The 16,083-nt window shown below is 37.6% G+C and overlaps 1 protein-coding gene across 1 annotated transcript in view; it reads left to right on the forward strand.

The window, feature by feature from the left end:
• KIAA0586 (KIAA0586 ortholog) overlaps window positions 1–16,083 on the forward strand; it is a 56,597-nt gene that overhangs the window by 34,333 nt on the left and 6,181 nt on the right. Inside the window, exon 29 of the mRNA XM_026053756.1 lies at window positions 3,037–3,115. Within this exon, the coding sequence (XP_025909541.1) occupies window positions 3,037–3,115 (79 nt within the window). The remainder of the gene's footprint in view (window positions 1–3,036; window positions 3,116–16,083) is intronic.

Raw genomic sequence — 16,083 nt, forward strand, 5'->3', positions numbered from 1 at the left:
TTTTTTTTTTTTTTTTTTTTTTGCTTGGATGCAGGAGAGTGATAAATTATGATAAATTACCACGTTTAAACTGAACCAGGTATGTAGTCTCACCTATGCAAGGAATGTAAGGTGCTCTAACATAGCTTAGATATTTTTCATAGAGAGAAAAAATATGCATATAACTGTGTATTATCTCATCTGTAGAAACCTTTTTTTGCATGTGAGTTCTTAATGTGGGTTTTGTTTTTTGTCTCCTCTTTTTCTTTTTTTTAAATTATTATTTTTTTTTTTATTTTTCCTGCTGGCATATAGAGCTCTTCCTTGCTCTGAACAAAGCAAGTAAACCCCAGACCCTCTAATTCTGTTTGATTTCTCCCAAACAGTCATGTCTTCCTGTACATGGGTGTTCCTGATGTTAAGACTCTAAATCACTGCTTTTCAAGGGGTGGTTTTTTAACCATGACCCATGATAGCCACAGGCAACTTCTGTCCTGTATGGGGCAAATTCTGTGCAATTTTTTTTTTTAAAGATGCTGAGGTGCCCCCTTATTTCTTTGGACAGTTTGTTATGAGTTCTTGCATTTGTGATCTTAGTGTTTTCATTATAGGTCTCCAGGGTCTACACAATCACTGGTGAACCATTCCCAACAGATTTTGAGAAAACTGATTAAATCTTTTTCTAAAAGCAGGAGGTAGGATTCTGCTTTGCTGCATCAGTGTTAAGATAGAGCTTCTGTGCAGACGAGAAATGGTTTGCCTACTGAACCACTAATAATAAAGCTGAGTCTCATCCCAGACTTATGAGCAAGCTGCGAGCTATCTCTTTGGCTCCTTAATATTAAAAAAAAAAAAAAAAAACTCCATGAGATAATTGCAAAGCTTGACTCAGAAGGATATTAGTCTTTTCACATCTTAGTTYTCAGTTCTCGTTTTATCTTGATTGCAGCAAAACTAACAGCTATATAATAGTGAGAAAACAAATCCATTCAGGTATAAAATGAGGCTTTTAACAGTGTTTATGAGAGGCCTGAGAAAATACATAGATGCTTCAGATGACAAGCAGCTTTGGATTCTGTGAAACTTTGCACTGATTTACTTGGGAACAATACTCTTGGATGCTGGGATTTGTTACACCAAAGCTAGGATGGCTTCTGTAACCTGTCTGGATAGGCTGCTCGCTTCCCAGAGGTTGTGGGCAGCAGGATGGAGCAGCCACATCCTTGTCACTGGTGTGGATCAGAATGAGAGGACGAGCATTGGCTTTTCTGTAAGGCAGGAAAATGCTTTTTAGTCCTGAGTGACACCTGTGTGGCCACTCGCCCCATGGTGGATGCCTCAAGTCATACAGGATGACAAATTCTTTCATTGTTGCTCCATTTCTGGCATTGGAGTTTTATGGTATTTCTGTGTGCTTTTACCCTCTGTTGGACAGGATGCAAAACTAAACGCATCTTTGGTTTCACCTGTTCTCACTGTTCTTATTTAACAGCACAGGGATTAAGTGATATTTGCTGTCGCTTTACCCCTATGCTCATAGCTCTAAGAAGCAAGAGAACAGCCAGGGGAGCTCTTCTTGCTCTAAATAAATATTCTTTGCATGTGGGAGAGGTCCTAAATGTTGAAAATCATATTTGTGTGACTAAACATTTCAAAGACGGTAAATCTAAATCATTCAAAATCCCAAATGCAGTGTTAAATTCTTAGAGAATCAGTTAATTGCAAAACATTTTCATAATGCTCTTATGTATATAGRAATGCTTTTACATAATCAACATTTTTAAGTGAGACTGTCAGTTTGATATTCTCATTAGCTTTCATTTTTAGTATTTCAAATTAGGTATTTTTTATTTTCCAGGTCCGTGTAATTGTAGGTTGTGAATCTGCCTGTTCTAAACTCCTGTTGGCAGCTCAGTTGAATTCAAAGTATTTTTTGGGAGTTGTCTCAATAAAAATCCCTCACCATTAAAGGCCTTCTGGGTGTAGTGTTACACTGCTTAAAAAATCACGTCCTATAATGTCCTCATCAGTATTTCTGGCTGTCTGTGTCACTTGAAGCCTGTACTGGATAGGGTTTTCTTTTGCAGAACTAAATATACTTTCTCTTTTCTCCGTGTTAGCTTTTGGAGGGACAAGTACTGTTACTTCTTCAAGAGTGCCATTGCTTTTTAAGGCATATAATTTTCTTGGAAGTCATGTAGTATGTAGTAGTGCTTCATAGGCTGCAAATGTTGTGTGATGTACAGAAATTCATGAGCCTTCTAGTGTTCCTCCTTCTCTAAAAAGCTTCCCTAAAAAGCATATATTCATCTATAGAACCAACAGAATAAATGTTCTGTTATTTGAGAAAAATCAAATTTGAGACTATTTAAGCCTTCCAGATTTCCATGACCTGGTGGTACACATCTTATAGCTCCTGTGTGTGTTGTACTGGAATGTCATCATGTCACAATTTCTGTTCCAAACAGTAAATATCCTAAGGCAAAAAAGTATTTGTCAAATGTGATGTCTTCCTTTTTAACATGCAGGGCATTTATTTATCCTAAGGAACTGCTTTATGATAGCCATGGTGGGAGGTATAGGTCCTGAAAAGAGTTTCTTGAAGACATAAAAATAGTTTTAAAAACATGATCAAGGAAAGAGATGATGTACATGTCATCAGTTTCCAATTTATGTCCTGCTTTTTCCCCTTTCAGTTCTTTCCAATCCAGGAGGATTGGGGAAATCCTGGCTATTGGTATGGAGAAAAAGGAAGAAAAATCTTCTAAGTTCTTCCTGCCGCATTGTTTGAGTAAGAATTGAGAGTCTGTTGTGCCTTAGGTCTGAATGGCACTTTTTCATCCCTAGAGCTCYCAGGCTGTTAGTCTAGAGGAAGCAGAGTTGCAATAGGGTAATTCAGATCTGAATGCTTTTGAAGTTGAAAGGAGGTAGAACAAAAGCATATGCTTTAATGAATCTTTTAGAATCTGTTTGAATATTTCCGGAATTGCCATGTAATTTTATTGTGTTTCTAAATCAAAAATCATGTTTCTAACATGTTTTTAATACATGACTCAGGAAGGAGCTGCAGAAGTTGAACCTGTGAGACCCCGAGTTATTCATGTGAGAGCTAAGTGTGAAGAGATACAACAAGAAGGTAAACCAATGACATAAGTAAACATAGTTCTTTTGTTTAAGCACATTGCTTTGAAGTGTTGTTTTACACTCATTCACAATAAAAATGTGAATTTTGGCATTCTGTTTTTATTTCTACCCTATTCCCTGAAACTTTAATGGGTATTAACAGCATTTGTAAATCTGTGTACAGAGTTACGATCTCACTGGGAAGTACTGAAAGAGTTTGTGCTGTATCTGTTTGTACATATGTTATCAGAATCCTTGCAATTAAGTATTTATTTAAATTTTTATTTGCCAAGAGCTTTACAATATGCATATTATGTAGTTAACTGAATTGTAATTGCATTAGAGAAAGCTGTTCAGCAAATAAATATTCATAATGTACTGGTAAATGGCAGTGGTTCATACACATGAGAAAATGCAGGGGTAGTAGAGAAGAACCGAAAGCTAATACAAAGCTAAGGTCGTGCAAATGTGAAAAGAAAAGAGCATTTGCAATGTTGCAGTGGTTTGCCTGGAGATGGGCTTCCAGCTACTGTGTTACAGATACTGATTTTTGTTTTCTGAAGGGTGCTGTGCAGTATCTATGCATAGCCATGCTATTTTTAGAGGTTATTTAACAATGTTTAAAAGTATAAATGATATTGGATAAGAATCAGTGTTCTGTATTTACTGTGGTTCACATTAGTTGGAATAACAAGGTCTGTGCATATTATTGCCATACTCAATTGTGTTAACAGATAGCAAGTTTATGCAGGTGGTAAATGAGATATGTAGCAGTTTTAATATTAAATGCTAGGAACAGGAATCTAGATGCCTACATGTCTGTAACATATGCAATTATCATTTATCCACCCAAGTATAGAGAAATTTTTCCTTCAAGACCTTTTTATAATTTTTTGAACTTATCCATTTAATTTTTAAAGACTTCTAATTGAATTATGATTCTGATGGAACTATTTTGCTTCAACTATTTGTAAGCGGAAAGAAAAGCCCTGGGCCAATGTTATGGTCATGGTACTTGGAACTGTGGTTTACAGACAAAGAAGAAAGTGATGAATAATGTAAAACTTGGCTTCTGTGCAGTAGAAAAGCCTTAGGTTTGTGCATGAACGTGTTTGTGTTTTRTTGCAGAAACACTTATCAACAGTTATTTTAAAGCTAGTATGTAAAGACTTCATTTATTATTTTTTGTTAAGAGTTAGACCCCAYTTTTTGATGGTGGTGATATAAAGTATTGGAATGAATTTTTCTCTAACAGGGAGAACCACAGTTTTCCTTGGTATTCTAGGAAAACTGAGTTTCCAGTAAACTATGTATGGCCTCTAAATAGAGGGAGAAGTAAAATTGAGGCAGGACTGCCTTCCAGAATGATTGACCTGTTCTAATTTAGGAGCAGTTTCCATAGTGCTTGTGGGAATCTTCCTTATCTTTTTTCTCCTCCTATTCCTATTAAGCACCAGAGGGAAGGAGCAAAGTGGGGGAGCAGATTCTCTTAGCACTGTGGCTCATGTTCTTGCACCTCAGCTTTGGCTCTCAGCTTTAACAAGACAGCACTTCCAGCCGGAATCAATGAGTAGGAAGTTAGAGGGTTGGARATGGAGTACAATAACTTCTTTATTTCTTTTTTTTTCCCCCAAATCTATTATTTTCCAGAATTTCTTCCCTCACCACCACCACCCCCAACTCCGCCGAAAATCACTACTGTAATACAAGGAATTTGGGTGCAGTCCCAGTGTCTGTGTGTCACATGGGAATGTTTGACCACAAGATGGCAGCAGTTTTTGCTCTTTGAGTGGGACAAAAAAAAAGGATGATTTATATAGCAGGATAATTTAAATCTCATTCATAGTATGCATAATTAATGGWCCAACAAAAATCAAAAGTGTTTGGAAATGGAAACAACGGTCTGTCATTCTTAACCAGAAGTTCTCATCCACGTAAGCTTCACCACACCAAACTTAAATCAGTGAAAAAAATGAGGATAAAAATTAATCAGAAACACGGGAAAGAAAAAATGAAGACTTGCAACATAATAAGCATGTATTGATTAAGCAACAGTTATTGAATAGTATAGCTGTATAGTACTGCTTATAGTCAATGGCACTGCTTACTAAACCAGATGAAGTGAGAGTTTAGGGTGGCAAGAGAAAAAAACATAGTTCTTTGGACTTAGAATTGTACAGGAAAAAGATGTTTTATTTAACTGATAAATTTATGACAAGAGCAGATTCATCTCCTGTTTGAATTTTTCATATATATACATATATATTTGACTCTGTGTTTGTGTGTGTGTGTATATATATATATGTGATAGAGCTTTCATTTGTTTTTTAAGAATTTTCTGTGGTCTACACCGAACATGTGTTTTTACTGAAAGAAAGTTGATTGATGTCCTCTAATGAAAGTTGAAGTTCAGTAGGACTGTTACAATATCATGCCTGAAAGGGTAATGTCTCCTGAAAGCTACAACTGAAAATAAAGCTTGAATGTATTATTAATTGAAATGTGTGCTTTCTCCAGACATAGTGGAGACAGTGGTTTGAAAACATATATATTTGTAGCATATAATATGCACGCAGAAATGTTTTTGGCTTTATAATACCCTTTAATCTTTTTGCCATTTTTTCATATTTCTTCATAACTTTAATATGATAATAATTGTGGTGGTTAGTGAATGTACGTATTTCCAGAATGCAAGCATTTTTCAGGTTTCCATTAGCATAATTCGAAATACTTAAATTAAAATGAAAGAACAGGTGGCAATGCTTGACTGCCGAGCATTTTTAAACTTTAATACAAGCAGCTCAGAACCAAGGGATAGATGTATCTTCATTTAATTATTTCTCTACAGCAGACTCTCAAAATTTGACCTGGAGAGCACGACTTAATGATAGTAATTCCTTTTTATCTTCGGTTACTGAATTATCTTCAGGCAGCTGTAAGTACATGAGAAAGTAATGGTAGGAGACTAAGTGATTGGCTTTGCTGCCTCAGAGATTGCACAACTGCTTGTGGGAGGAGATGGTTTGTGCAATAAAAGAATAAGGGAGCAAGAAGCCCTTAAAACAAACTATATTTATAAAAATAAAACTTTCAGAGTTCACATTTTGTACTGAAAAAGAGCTTGTTCTTTGTTCACATTGGCATTATACTGTGGTGAAAACTGAAATACTGAAAATTCAGCTGTTTACAGTGTCTCTTCCTTAGCCAGAAATTGCTCTTAGATTTTTTTTTTCTTTCCCTAAATATTGTGGTATAAGGCAAATATCAAACAGATGCTTCAAATGGGAAGGAAGAAAATTAGGATAAGGCTAAAGGTCTATACTGTCTCCCCTCCTGCCCTTCCCCCCCCATCTTGGAACTGCAATTGCTTTGGTCCAACTCTTAATTGTTTTGCTGAAAGTTTACTTTTGCTTTAATATCCTGCTGTTTCTTTTTTTGGACTGAATTTCATTCTAGACTTTTGCAAAAGGTTGTCTGAACCACTCTGGAAATTGCAGTGAAATTTCCACACTGGAAATTGCAGTGAAACAAACCAGAGCTACTTCCCACTGTAGACAGATCACCATCACAATCTAAGCTATGAAATATTCTTATATTTTGTATAGCCTGTAGTGGTCTTTGGGCATGACTGATTTCTAAGGGAATATCTTGAAAGCAGAAGTCATGAAATCAATAGATGTAGTCATAGTATTTTACAAGCACATGTTTGTCCTGTAGAGGTTTACATAAGTTYTTTTATTTTTTCAGAACTCTTGTTTCTGATCTTTTTTTTTTTTTGACACCAAAATAATTCTTTCCCCATGATATCAAACTGCTCATTGACATAAATTCAGTTAATATATTTTACATTCTGACTATTTAGGAAATGCAAAGCTGGGTTTCCCACTGAAATTCTCTTTTTTCACAAGTAGCCATAGGCTTCTACGTGATGAAAGTGCTTTGCAACACTGATTCTCAAACATTTTTCTCTTGCTTTCTGCATGTGTGACAACAGCAATTACATGACAGACCATATATTAGAAAGCATGTGTCTTAATTGAAATCCAAATGATCAAATGGAGAAATGTGTAATAAAAAAAAATCAGTTCGTGCAGAAAGCATGGACAGAGCAGGCTCATACTGCCTCATGATCAGAGGATTTCAATAGTCACTGCTCGGGAAGAAGTCCTTCTCCTCTGGAGAACTGTTCCACACCACCCTTTACAAGGTCCTCTTCTTTGAGGAACATGCATCAGGTTTTTACTTTCTTAGCAACTTTCTTCCACTCTTAAGAAGATTATATAGTTGAGAATTGGTTCTCTTACTGCTGAAGTGTCGCTGAGACATTTCTTCTCACTTTGTCCCGAGGCTTTTTCTGTGTCAGATAGGAGCATAGTCAGAGAACCCCTCCTTTTGGTCCTGGGTTTTTGTGCAGGTGGTGCTCTACACTACATCAWCAAATTTGTAGTACTTCATATCTGTCCAGGTTTCACTGGTACAGTCCAGGTAATGATCAGCTCCTGCTATGCTGGATGAGGGTATGGTCACCCTTAGAAGAAAGGAGGTAACACTTTTGATGCAATAAAAAGATTGRAGCAGCTGAGGTTGCTGTGCATTGCAAGTAGGATATGCTCTTGATACCAAGGATCAAATACAGTCCAGGATCTCYTGGACATTCCTCACCAATCTACCTAAATCATTGTGCCAAAACAGTCTTTCTTACAGCGTGTGTAGGATTGCTAAACATGCTAAGATCTGTCTAAAGCAGCTTTSTATTGTGCGTTATGATTTGTGTGCACTTTTACAAACTTACAGTAATTGCTCTTGACTTCATTGTAAAGAGCAAAAAATAAACATACACAACAACCCCCCTAAATGGGCAGCGGTCCCACTGGCACTGGTCTTGAGTAACTCTGAATAAAAGCAGATGGTAGCGGGCTGACTAGGCTGACCTGCTTTCCCCTTTCATGCATACATTGTGTGTGTAAATGGGGGACACACATACACAAGAAAAAAATTAATGGGCTTGGGCAAGCCACTTAAGGACAGAGACTCCCCACATACTTAATCAGCCTGAGGGCTGTTTCCAGTTAGGTTTCCTCTGGAGGGAGAAATTTCTCACAAATTAGTGGTTCCACAGCTCTGTGCCCATGGTTTAATAAGAAAGAAATTATGTGCATCTAGAAAGTAAGTGTCCTTAGCTGTTCTGTGACCTCTCTGTTGCAATAGGTTGTGGAAGATGATTGGTGCAGGTTCTTCTGAACCTGCTGCTCACATGTATATAGGTACTTGAGCCTCACTCCTTTTAGATGTCATCTTCTACTGCCATATGTTGTATAGGGGCATTCAATTTTTGTGGTCTTATTCTTCCACGTGCATGTTCTTTAATAGCGAAAGCAAATAAATTTWAAAATGAGGTTCCTACTTGTTATAAATGATGCATTTCAGTATGTCATTATAGCAAGATCTCTTGGGAGGCACATGGAAGATCTATGTGTCMTCCTCCTCTTGTTCAGCCCAGCCTTTGCTTGTAGTTGTTGTGTCCAGGTCTGTTCTGCAGCCTGTACCAGAGATTACAGCCTTCAAAGGCAGCACCTTGCACAAGATGCACTTCTGCTCATCATTCTAGATTGCAGCCTGCTGCATCACTATCAACTGAGGTTGGCATTAGCCATTCCAGCTCTCCCTGCTAGGCCTGCTTCTGGGTTCTGCACAGCAGGAGCTCTTAAGATGCTGATAATCCTTCATGGGATAAACAATCGTTTAAATAGGCCTCTTATGTTTTTGTTTGTTTTAAATACCAGTTTTATTTCTTTTATAGAAGATATCAGTAGCAGAACAGGAAGCCTGAGGGTTTTGGATGCTGGTTGCCCATCGCTTAGATACTGTATGACCACAGATGTAGACGAGAAGTATTACAAACATACCTCTCAACCTGAAGAAACATTTATAGCACAGTTGTAGGATGTGTAGGAATAATAGAAATATGTAGAAATGTGCAAGAATAATAAGCTTTCTTTCTTGACAATACTCTGGATTTGTTTTATTTTTCATCTTCTGGTTGTCACGGAAAGCAGATGTTGCCCTTTATAATTGCCTTGTTTTATAATTGCCTTTAKAGTTGCCTTGTGCATTTGTGAGAGCAAAGCAACGGCATGAGCTGCTTCTGCTTGCCCTGTCCGTGCAGGTTGTGACCATCCTCAGCAGAGGCAGCTGGAAGCCCTTCTGCTTTATTTCCCCTCGAAAAGCTCTCAGCTTTCTAAGCCCTGTCCAAAAACTGAAAGGACCCAGCTGCTGCACATGGGATAGCTGGTAGGAGAGAGATGACCAGGAAGAGGGGATGGAGTCTAAAGCAAGTGATGAATAATCCGCAGATTCTGGCTATCGTGGCACCCAAATCCCTTTTGTAAACAGGGTGAGGGTTTTACAGGTGCTGGCATTCTCAGCTATTAACCTGGTTTCCTTCCTTTTTCAAACCTTGAATTTTTTGCACTGCTGGCACAACTGATGCTTAGCTGGGAAGTTATTAATAAAGTGTAATAGTCCGGTAGAGATGGATAATTAGGAGACTGGTGTCTGCAGTCAAATGGTAACATTTTTTTAAAAACCTTTCTGTTTATTAAACTGTGAAAGGGCTTGATTTACAGCTGATTTTCCTTTCATGATTGGTGTAGTTATCTAAGTATTTTATTTGCTTGTTTTCCTAGATCCCTTAGAAGTCAGCAGACCTCCTACTTTGTGTGTTGAACAGGGGTCAGGCTTTTTTTCTAGAAACTTCTTCTAAATAAACTGAAACTAAGAGTATTTAGACCAAAAAGACTGCATATAATGTAATATGTGTGTATCTTTCCAGTGCCCATTTTCCTCATTTCTTAATTGGGTGCCCAGAAAATTTTTGAACAAGACAAAAGAACATAGGTTAATTGCTGTCTACGATGTTTTCCAAACTAGGGATACCATATAAAATAATTGTCATGTTACTCTTTGATTGCATGCCACTTTTTGAGCAAATGCAGTCTGCCAAAGTAGATTCTTTCCTAAAAATAGAGTAAGAACTGATAACTGAAGATTAAATTGTAATGTGTGACCTGTTCAATTCTCAGTTTGCATATGGGATTTCTTTTTTTTTAACAGTGTTGAATAACATGTACAAGGATAAAGCTTGGTTAAAGCTGCTTTTTTTCTCCTATATAACTAAATTTTGAAAGTAAAGTGCAACAAATCCTCTTCTGTTAAGTAATATACTTAAAATAAACTTCTTGGTGGCTGTTTGCAAGGAACAGTAGTAAATGATGGAGATGAGCTACGTTTTGTCTGTGAACTACTGTGTTCTGTTTTCTATCATGAATGCTGTCGGTCAGGAAAAAAAAATACTGAGGTTCTAAATCTATACCAAGGTTTTCTAGGTGCATCTCTATTATCATTTAGAAATTGTTTTCCTTCTCTAAACCGAAATGTGTTTTGCTTTTAGAGCAACAAGAACGGCTTTTTGATAGAGAGTGTTGGATATGACACAAAATAGTATTTCCATAAAATGCATTTTTTTCTCACTACTTTGACTACCGGGAGGTAACTTCTTAGTGTATGGCATGACTTTGACTTTCTGTTCCCCCTTTTCCTTTTTACTGTCAGATAATCTGTAGTTATAATACAAAGTAACAATCATCAAACATATGCAAACAATAAAAATGTGCATCTCACAGACCACCCAGAGTCTGTTAAAATTACATTTATGTTTTGGCTTGAAATTACACAGCCAGAGCAGGGTAGACTTAATATGGGCTGACCCGCTGACCTCCAACCTAACCCAAGTTATTACAGTAAAGTAATAATCTCAAGGTTGCATAGTATRGCCGTGTCTTATGCACTGTACATATTGCAAGACTTGAGTAGATTTGCATTTGTTTCTAGAGACACTGAAGCAATTCCATTTTGTGTCCCTTCTCAGGCTATCGTATCTTCAAAAGTAGTAAAATGCTTGGAATTTGCTGGCAGTTGCTTGATTCCTGTTTTTTTTTTTTAATTTGTTTTTATATTCCTAAAATCATAATTACGGATCCTGAGAACATTGTTTTATTTACTTTACAGCTGCCATTGTGCCCTGGTCCGTAAATCAAAATTATGAATGTGAAGTATTTACTAGTTTGAGCTGCAGTGTAAATACATGATTAACTTCTTCAAAGTGCACATTCCAATTTCAGTAACTGGAACATATCCTGGAGACATGCAAAGGGCAGGACTGCACAGGGAACGCTCGTTTCCAAAGGTGAAGCTTCCTTCCTGATTGGAAAAAAAGAGGAGCAGAGGAGGAATGTCTTCCTGTTGAGAATCCTCACTTTACTGGGTGGTCAGTCTATGCCCTGCCCATGACCATCTAGATACAGCCCTTTCTGGATGAGTCATTTGACTGAAGTTGTCTAAAGCCATTGGTGCAAAGCTAGAACCAGTGGAGTTTCCTGAACAGTCAGACCTGAGATTTGAAGAAWTCTTTTTGCTCCTCTCTCATCTGCTTTTAAACATAAGGGGGAGATGGTGAGTGGCTTGAAGGCTAAGGCTTGATAAAAGGCTGTTCTGTCCCCAAAAACTGTAAATTTGAGAAATATTCTAGAGAGGAGACTGAAGCCAAAATTTTGGCAGTGTAGAAAATGTGTGTTCTGACCTTGGTATACATGATATGCAAAATGAATAATAGCAGTGCTGCAGGCAAACTCTTCTTCCCTGCAATGTGACAACCCACCCCTTCTTTGGAGGGTTTCAGAATTTGGCTGTGCTTTTGGAAACGAGCCTCACAGTTCTGCTGATGAGATGTTTTAGCTCTGGCAGGTCGCTCCRCACAACCACCACCTTAGCGTTTTGTCTCCGTGCTTATGGCAGGAAACTGAAGCAGAATCTTAGTTTTCTACCTACCCTGTTTGGTGTTTTCTTTGGAATGCACCCAACTCAGCTCTCGGTGCACGTCAACWCAGCTCTTTTGCAAGTCTGCTTGCTCGTGTCTGCACTGCATAGATCCAAGTGATGTTTTTAGGGTGAGTTTTCATCATGCAGCACTGAACGGATGATCACGCAGCTTCTGGAAGCAGGGAAGCCCAGGGAGCAGGCTATGTTGGGCTGGGACTGGCTGATCCCAGGACCAAAACGCTTCCAGGATGTCAGCATGACGTGACCCTTGTAGACACTCTAGTCTGAATATCCCAAGTCTTCCAGCCTGTGCTGTCCATGCAGTCATATGGATCGCTGCAGGGCACAGCTCACCAGGCTCAATGTCTTGAAGTGCATGCAAGGCAAGTTCAGATGTTTTTAGTCTGAGAGTGAAATTGCAGAAGGCCCTTAGAGGTCTGACTTATTGTGCAATCTCTGTAAGTAATTTGTAATCAAAATACCTTTGCACATGTCACTTTTATATTTCCTGTAATAAAACAGCAAGAGCAATTAAGATTTTGGACCATAATCTTCTGCAAGCGTGTTTCTAAAAATGAATGTTTGGGGGATTTTTTGAGTTATGGCAGAAATAGCCGACTCTTGATTGTTCTTCCTGAACAGTTTGATAATAGCTATTTTAATAGACTTTTAGCTGTAGCTAAAAGACTATATACATAATAAATCTGAACTTGCTTCCAAAAAAAAAAAAAAAAAAAAAAAAAAAAAAACAAAGCAACTCTAAAATAAGAAAACTAAAACTCTGAAAATCTCTGCACAGAACTGGAAGGCATTTGTCATCCAGTAACCTAGCATGTGAACTACTTGCTTTTACTCATTTAAAATGAAAAAATATCGGTAAACATATTGCTGTACTCATGTAAATATTTCAGAGTTAGTGTTTCTAACAACATACCGGGTGCCCTATGTCTGTAACGTTGGTCTGATGGTTTACCAGGTTGTYTGTGATCTTGGTGTTCTTCAGGAAACATTAGATTAATGCACCCTTCTTTGCTGTATAATTCTTCTTTTTTCTGCTTAAGTAGGTGTGTGAAGGCCGGCGTTACATAAATGAATTATACAGAAGACTTTGGAGGAAGAGGGGGCTTGTAAAGGAGACTGAAATTAATGAATCTAAGAATTAGAAATCAAAACTTTATGTTTAGTCTGAGGAGCAACAATTCCTTAAACCATAACCACATGGCTGTTTCTTGTTTGCATCAGCTCGCCTTGACTGTTATTGTCTTCTGTTAATTCTCTGGGGCAGTGGCCTGACTTTGGTGAATGAGCCAATTGTTTTCCTTTGTGTTGCCCATCAAGTAAGTCCCCATCTGGTTTGTATCAGACTGTTTTCACAGCCAACAACTGCTGCCTTTTCTATATCCTGACACTTAAGGGCCCCATGCTATCAAAGCATTGCTGTGATAGCCTGTCTGGCTGGGCCCATACAGCTGTGCCTTGCAGCTTGAAGCTATTACCCGAGTAATGGTAACTTAGAACTTGAACTGGCTCTTATTCCCATTGGTGTCGTGTGTACAGTGAACAGAATACATTTTTTTTTTTGTTGAATTCTGTGTTCAGCAGAAAAAGAAATCTTTAAAGCTCTTGTTTTAGTTTATGTGATTGGATAGTTTTATTTTCCAGCCACTTTCTGCATCTAGAGGCAGTTACGTGCTCTTCTGAGTCGTTAGTGAGTAGAAAACAAGGACCAGGTAGTCACGGTGCTGCTGTTTTTGCTAACTTTCCATTCACTTGCTACGGTACATTAAAGCTCAGTAAAGGAAAATTAAACAAGCAAATGATTCTTAATGAGCACTTTTCCTATCAGATTTAGAATATCCTTCCAGCTTCCTGCTTCCAGGAAACTTTCCTGTTCCCTGGAAATAAAGGTAGCTATGGCTACTTTGCTAGCTACTTGGCCTACTACTGTACTTCAAAACAACAAACTGAAAAAATGGAGCAGTGAACAACAAGCCCGCATTAATCTGTGTATTTCTCTCCTAATGGAGCTGGGAAGGATTGGATAATTCACTCTGCAGTTTGGACAGTAAAACTGTATTACGGGGTACACTGCAGAAGCATTGAGACACAGTGACAGAAAAAAACGACATGAACAAGCATATTCCCAAACTTGTAAATATGTTTTGAATTTTAAATGAATTATGGAATGAGTTTTTTGTGTGTGTGTATATATATATTTATATGCCATGCATGGGAGGAGAGAGTGAAAGAAAAACAGATAATGCTTGTAAAATTTCTGCTGATTTTTTTTTTACTTTGTAGAAACTGCAAAAAAAAAAGATTTATCCAATTCTTGTGGAGATCTCTCAAATGTGTGTGTGCATGTATGTAATGTGAGCAAATTTGCTTCAGCTAAAATACTGGTGAGTCATTAAATCCCATGTGACACTTTAATAYTTGATTATTACTCAATAAGATTACTTAGTGAGTCTATTCAATATTAGGATTTCATATAGACACACCTGACATACAAGTTTAACAAATTTAGATTTTAATCCTTCAAGAAGCCTCTGTTTTTAGCTTGCATTTGGTCTAGGACACTTGGTGTCCAGTGCTCATGATATCTCCTGGGCTATTTTCATGGATTGGCCCTTCCTTAAGCCCGGGACAACATCCCAAATTCAGAGGTCCAGTGTGTGCCTGGGAGCACACAGCTTCTCCTCAAAGATTGCGTGCAGCATCTCTCACATTACTGACAATATTTGCTGGCTTTCCTGTAGCTATTCAGGAGCCACTGGCAGCAGTGAAACMCTCAAGGGTCACAGTGAGGAGTCCACCTCAGAGTGGAGGTTTGTGGGGTTTTCCCTGCTTTTTGSAGCCAGCGGTGCATGTCACATTAAAATAAGTAACAACATCCATAAGAGATAATTGATAAGGTGAAGTAATGTGCAATTGGTAGCATAGATGTAGAGTAAGAGCAGAMTATTTAAGCAATGACTGTTTCTGCAGTTGTAATGAGTATCTAGATACTATCTTGGGTTTTTACTGTCAAGTTCACCTGAGTATTACAATGGAATTCCCTTTTATTTCTCTCATAACAGACCGATATCTGATCTTTTTGAAGCCGGAATGCTTACTCTCTTGTTGCACAAAGTTTTAAACATCTTAGATTTGAACAAACTTTTAAATAGCACAACATAAAACATAGATTAACCTTTCCAATTGTGTGGTTCCAGACGTTAAACTGTAGAGACGGCCTAGCTTGTCATCACACATCAGCCTTACTAGGCTCTCTTTCTGAGTGAAGACTTAGAGGGCCTTTGCCAGATGAGGATCTGAATATTTGCAAATTATCTGTCTCTACCAGATCTGCCTGTAAGGACACTTTGTGCTTTCCATTTTTTAAATGGATGCTACTAATACGTATATTAACTACTATGATATTGTTTCTAACCTCCTAGAGACATTATTTGCCTTCTCACATTTCCCAGAATTGCTTTTTCTCAATATATTTTTCTTCAATTTCAATTTATGTGTACAAATAGTAAGGCCTTTAATGGTTGTCATCTGGTGTTTAACAAAGGACTTGTCAAACTTGTTAAAAAGAGACTTATTTTCAAGTGCTAGAAATTTAGGTAGAAATGTCCTAGTGTTTATTAGAGAGCAACATTGAAAAATGCTGACTGTTTTTCTTCAGCTTGGGTTTGTTTTCCCGGAGAAAACATTCATAATACTCCTTTTAAAAAGTGTAATTAAAAATTGCATAATTGTGCTAAAAGTATAGTTATYTTAACATAGCAGACTTTTGTAATGGTAATACAGTAATAGGCATCTWGGCAAATTGTTTCTATGTGGGGGAATCCCATGGGCTTGGAAGAATTAAGTAAAAATYTTCACAACAAATACATGAAGGCTTGTGGAGATTGAAGTATTCGGAACGGAAATTTTAGCCCATTTGTTTGTGGTCATGTAGAAGAACAGCTGTTAATTGATTAGCTTTGAATTCTGAGAATATCTTTCATAAATGTTTATTATAGGAATATATTTAGTAACTTCATTGCATGCAAACAATGACTTGAAGTGAGCAAATTCTTCTGGGCAGTGCGGTTGAGAAAGTTTTCTCTT

Source organism: Nothoprocta perdicaria, unplaced genomic scaffold (assembly GCF_003342845.1).
Source record: "Nothoprocta perdicaria isolate Ctin4 unplaced genomic scaffold, notPer1 scaffold_118, whole genome shotgun sequence".
NCBI lineage: Eukaryota > Metazoa > Chordata > Aves > Tinamiformes > Tinamidae > Nothoprocta > Nothoprocta perdicaria.